Below are 6,000 nucleotides of genomic sequence, written 5' to 3' on the forward strand. Positions count from 1 at the left end.
TCGCTCAAGCAAATGGCCAGAACGTGAAATTTAGAGAAACACCAGCCCGGTTCATAAATCGATTTTTTCTTTTGTTTTGTATCTTAATTTATCAAACATTTTAATTAATCGGAAAGCGAAAAGTTTCAAATGAAGAAGTCACTATATGAAGTTGGGTTGGGAGGAGCAGTAGTTGTAAGATTCCCTAGCACACTGCGGTTAGAAGCAAACTCGATTCGTTTTTATAACGTCAAAGGAATACCCTGGTGTACACCTTTAAGATGTGCGCATCTCACCCAAAAGGAATATTCCTTAAAACCCACCGGGGAAGGAGTTCACCTCGTGTTGTTACCGTTTGTGGAGCTGAAATCCAGTCCACTCCCACTCTGCAGCTTCAGATCGCTGTCTTGTATTGTTTAAACATGGGTTTTCCTGGTGTCTGGGGATTGTGCAGCTTGTTTGTCTTATTGCCCGGAATCCTGAGCCAGGACTGCCAGAGACTACAGTTACAGCAAGTGCTAAACAGGGATGCTCTAAAGATCCTGACGGACATGGTGAGTTAATAGAAAGATCAGTGGTACGGGCAAGGCAATTCTCATCTTAAACCTGCAGTTTCTCGGGATATTCTCACTTGCAATTGTTGAGATTGGGTGCTTTTCACCATGCTGTGTGGAATGCCTCCTTGAGAGAATAGTCACGTTGGTATAAAAATGCGAAATGAAATGTGTGGAAAAACAGGACGTTTTTATAACGAACGTGGCTGATTTAGTTAGGAGGAGAGTTAAATACCGTGGAAGTGTGGCGCTGGAAAAGCACAGCCAGTCAGGCAGCATTGGAAGAGCAGCAGAGTTGACGTTTAGAACAAGATGGAGGTGGGGGTAATGGTGATAGGTCAGAGAGAGAGTGGAGCGGATAGGTGGTAAGGAAGATGGACAGGTAGGACAGTTCAAGAGGATGGGTGCCCAGTTGGAGCTGGGATAAGGGGAGGGGAAATTAAACTGGTGAAATCCACATTGATTCTGTGTGGTTGGAGGGTCCTAAAGCGGAAGATGAGGTGTTCTTCCTCCAGGCGTCAGGTGGCGAGAATTTGGAGGCAGGGGAGGCCCAGGACTTACATGTCCTTTGCAAGTGGGAGGGGGAGTTAAAGTGTTAGCCCACAGGGGTTGCTTAGTGCGTGTACCCCAGAGATGTTCTCTGAAACGTTCCGAAGGAAATGTGACTGTAGTAGCGGGTCTGCTTCAGGACATAAAAGCAAATTACTGCGGATGCTGGAATCTGAAACCAAAAGAGAAATTGCCGGAAAATCTCAGCAGGTCTGGCAGCATCTGTAAGGAGAGAAAAGAGCTGACGTTTCAAGTCTAACTGACACTTTGCCAAAGCTGACAAAGGGTCAATTAGACTCGAAACGTCAGCTTTTTTCTCTCCTTACAGATGCTGTCAGACCTGCTGAGATTTTCCAGCATTTTCTCTTCTGTTCCAGGACATGACTGAAGAGCTTCAGGACACAGGAGAGGAGCTGGGGGGTGCAGTGAGAGAGAGAGCGACTCACTGAGATCCTTGTAGAGGGAGGAAGAGAAATTGTTCAAATTAGGTATCCTTGGAAGAGGCTTCACAGCAATGTTATAATCAACTAGGAGAAAGTGAGGGCTGCAGGTGCTGGAGATCAGAGTGGAAGAGTGTGGTGCTGGAAAAGCACAGTCTATCAGTCAGCATCGGAATAGCAGGAGAGTCGACGTTTCCAGCATAAGCCCTTCATCAGGAATGAAGAGGACTGAGAGATAAGGGGAGGGGGTGTCTTGAGAATGGGGTAAGGTAGCTGGCAATGCCATTGGTAGATGAGGTGGGGGTGAAGGGGGCCTGTCCATCTTCATCCCCACCTACCTGCTCCACCCTCCTCTCTGAAATATCACATTGAAGTTGATATTTCAGAGACGAGGGTGGAGCAGCTAGGTGGGAATGAAAATGGACAGGTCCCCTTCACCCCCACCTTCACCTACCTCTTGCATTCACAGCTATTTTCCTCCAGCCCCACCTCCTCCCATTTTTCTCTCCGTCCCCTTGGGCCACCCCTCATTCTTGATGAAGAGATTATGCGCAAAACGTTGATTCTTCTGCTCCTCGGATGATGGCTAACCGGCTATGCTTTTCCAGCAACATACACTTCGATCCTTCGGACAGTTAAATATGTGAGGTAAAATCGGGAAGCAAATTGTTCAGTGATAATGAATGGCCGTAGATGCTTTGGGGGAAACATTTCTAACTACTTGTTTGTGTTCGGAGCCGCTTCTGACACTTTCTGTCCTATTATAGGGAGGGTCCTTTCCACTGCAGTGTGTAGCAACCAGAGAATCACTGCAAATCGATCCCCTGGATCTGCACCAGCTCGTCAACCGGTCACAGGTGAGTGTGTTCCTTGTAAACCCTCAGTTCGCCCAGGTGGAATAAATGTAGGGAAATATCTCCAATCCAGCCAAAACAAGAAGTTTGGCAATGATCCCAAAAGTTGGTCTGAAAGTTCAACGTGTCTGTGATGAATAAACAGGCTAGAAATGTTTTGAAGTTAATTTCTTCTTTTTCGTAATTGTTGCTGTTAACTTGTCAGCCAGACACAGGATAGTGCAATAGAAAGCACCTCGGTATTAATCAGTATTGTTAAAAACAATATTGATGATGCCTTTGTAAATTCAAACAGCCTATATATTTGCAGTTTCAAATGTCGATTGCAATAGTCAGTTACACGAGAAATGTCCTGTGTATTTCTCTCAGGCCCAGGAAAAGTTCCAGATTGTTCACCAAACTTTGCGTCACATCAGCAAGATCTACAGCAGGAGCCTGGGGTCAGTCACCTGGTCCCGGGAGAAGGTCGAAAACTTTCGTCTTCTCCTGGAACGTCAGCTCCAGGAGTTGGAAACGTGTGTGAGAAAACCAGGAGCTGGGTCCAGGCAGAGGAGAAACTCCGCCATTCTCAAATACTTCAAGAAACTGAACAAGTTTCTCAAACAGAAGGTGTGACAATTGATAACTGACTGGCATTCAGTTCATGTCAACCCATTTAAATCTGTTCAATTTTCTAATGGGGTTTTCTCTATGTTTGCATTTTACAGAAATTCAGTGACTGCTCCTGGGAAATAATCCGCACTGAGACCAGAGCCCGTCTACAACAGCTGCTGTTCATAACGGGACAACTGAACAAAAGCAACTAAGGATTTTCCATTGATACTTATTAAAATCAGGGATCGATTATTATTTAATATTTAAATATTGAAGTTTTACAGAAGTGTTGCATTGCTCGATTAAGGGAATCAAGCCAGTATAATTCTGAATGACATTTGTTCAGAGTAATCTAATTAACAACATGACCTTAATATTCAAAGCGAGGTTGATATTTATCTGGAATATGAACATATTTAAAATGCAAAATATTTGTATGTTCAAGTCGCTGAAATATGTATGTTATTTTGTAAACTATTTATGACAAGAGATGTTGCTCAATTACACCAATTAGTAATAAATCTTTTGAATTTTAGCATTTTATTTTGTGGTCTTTGTTTCTACACGAGGTTCATGTCTGTTGGGAATGTTAGATGACCTGGGTGGCTGATTTGCAGTAACGCCAACAGTTTGGGCTCACTTCCCTGGCTGATGTCCCCATCAAGGACTATCCTCCTCACCTTCTCCCCTCACCTGAAGTCTGGTGACCCTAAGTCACCGCTGTCTAATGGTAGAACCATAGGTCTGATCTATGGTAGCTTCTTCATCCTGCAGTTGGGGAGGGGATGTCGCGTAGCCCAGTATTACCTTGCAGTGCCCTTGAGCTGGGAACTTCCGGTTTCGACTCCCATCTGGAAGGAATCCTAATGACGAGATTCTAACAGCCATCGTCATAATCTTTCCAAAACTTCCCCACGAGGTGCTAAAGGAAGACGGAATATGAAGATACCATGTTAACACTGTCCTACATAGCCCCTGTGAATACCTGCAGTATAAATATCAGGCGCCTTTCTGATAATATGTTGTACCCTTGAGATTATATAATTAATTTTAATTTAAGCGTTCATATTTTTATCCGGATACAGTGAACATCCTTCAAGTTGAAAAATGTTTGTTGTATGCCAGAGTCTCTGCATTGTGTGTATTTAACTAATTTTATTGCACTATAGTATTTATTGGCGTCAGACCTCTCAAATGTAACTTCGAAATAGATATTTTGTACTCTCTTTATGAAGTGTTTTCAAATTTTAACGTTAAGTTCCTCTCGTTTGCATATGTATGTGTTAGTCTTTGCATGATCTTGAAATTATAATTACGTTTCATTCTTTATTTATCGATTTCCAAGTGATTTATTTGCTTTCTCTGGCCATGTTCTTTCAAGCATTGACTCCTGTCACTTTTTGGAGTGTTTCTTCCAGAGCAGGCTGTTGTCTGTATTCCACTAAATGAAATTTATCAAATTGCAGATATGGTGGTTACCGAGAGTTGTAAATGTATCATTGGTAACACGCCTTTGTGGGGGTGGGGGGTGGGGAAGGAACAGCAGAAACTCCTTTCTTGTTTATATCGCCCCTCTCCGCCCAACCTCTCACCCCCACCCCATGACTGTTTATCAGTATTCTTGCTTGAATGAGTTAGCCCATGGCAAATTTTAAAATAAAATAATTTGTGAACGAAATTTAACATCAATTGGCCACTTCAGAGATAGAGATCTCTGCCATTCTACACAGTTACATACTGAGAATTACATTGCAAAATTTTATTGAGTGGAATAATTATGGCTAAAGTTTGCATGAGACAAAATTATCAAATTATTTGCAAAATTAAGTAGAAATAAGTATTAAATATATTCTAAATAAATCTCAACAATTCAAACAATTAATGTAACAGTTTCATCCAAAGATTGTAAACTACAAATAAAATCAGAAAAGGTAGCTGCAGCTGGCCCTTGTATTTGGGCTCCCAGTCTGTCTAACATAAAAATACTCATGGTTAGAACAGGGAGGGGACAATGGGAAGCAGTGAATGCTAAAATTGATTTGAATAAATAATTACAAAGTCATTCATTTGCAGTGTTTTTATCCCTGAACATTCACACTTACTACAAATTGACACCAATGTGAAATGGCAGAGTTTTAGAGCCCTACTGCTCTATTACTATGTTTTAACAGCACCTTTATTTTCACAGCACATTCTGTCAAGTTGTTAATACTAATGGCATAATACGTGTGAGGATTTCCAAAGCAAGCATAGCCTTTAGTAGACTTTGGACATCAGTCTGGAAATAAAAAGGAGTAAGTCTGTCTACCAAATGAAAGCTCAGTGTACAAAGGTCTTGCCCATAATTAGAACTGAGCTATTGGAAGTATTTAATAAGACTCGAAGCATATGTGGAGAGAGAAAAAGTTAACATTTTCAATCAAACAAGATTCTTCAAAACTAAAAGAAGAAGAAATGTAATGGGTTTTATATCTTTAGAAAGTGGGAGGAAGATGGGGATAAAGGGAAGATCTGAAAGTAAAAACTATGGGTAGAATGGAATCAGAGTAGCAATAATAAAATTAAATGGGAATGGCATTCTTTGCTTGAAATTATCAAATTTGCTGAGCCAGAAGACAGTAAAGATTTGCTAAAAGATGAGTTGCTATTCCTTGAACTTGCATTGAACTTACAGGAGTGCTAAAGCAGATCAAAGGCAGAAATGTGAGACCAAAATGTTGAAGTAAAATGTTAACTAGATTATCATAAAATGTAGGAGCAAAAGTAAGTCATTCAGTCCACTAAGTCTGCTTTCCCATTCAACTCCACTTTTCTGTCTTTTTTCCATGACTTATGGTTCCCTTACGAATTACAAACCTATCTTGAAGTTCAATAAGGAGATTATCCAATCTGTGTTTGCTCTCTGCATTATGAATCAGACTAAATTGAGAGCATTAAATGCATTATATTAATTTGGAAGTATGACTAGTAAATCAAAGCTTCATCTGGAAGGAGTATTTGGAGCCTTAGATTATAACGAGACAAGGTCCT

At 41.1% G+C, this 6,000-nt stretch overlaps 1 protein-coding gene across 1 annotated transcript; it reads left to right on the top strand.

Moving 5' to 3' along the window:
• Positions 1–401: 401 nt before the first annotated feature.
• Positions 402–3,182, top strand: LOC122539640 (interferon a3-like). Its single transcript, XM_043674639.1, has 4 exons — positions 402–533; positions 2,290–2,379; positions 2,746–2,985; positions 3,084–3,182. The coding sequence occupies exons 1-4, from the start codon at positions 402–404 to the stop codon at positions 3,180–3,182; spliced, it is 561 nt and encodes a 186-aa protein (XP_043530574.1).
• The last annotated feature ends 2,818 nt before the right edge of the window (positions 3,183–6,000 follow it).

This window comes from Chiloscyllium plagiosum, chromosome 33 (assembly GCF_004010195.1).
Source record: "Chiloscyllium plagiosum isolate BGI_BamShark_2017 chromosome 33, ASM401019v2, whole genome shotgun sequence".
NCBI classification, from domain to species: Eukaryota; Metazoa; Chordata; class Chondrichthyes; order Orectolobiformes; family Hemiscylliidae; genus Chiloscyllium; species Chiloscyllium plagiosum.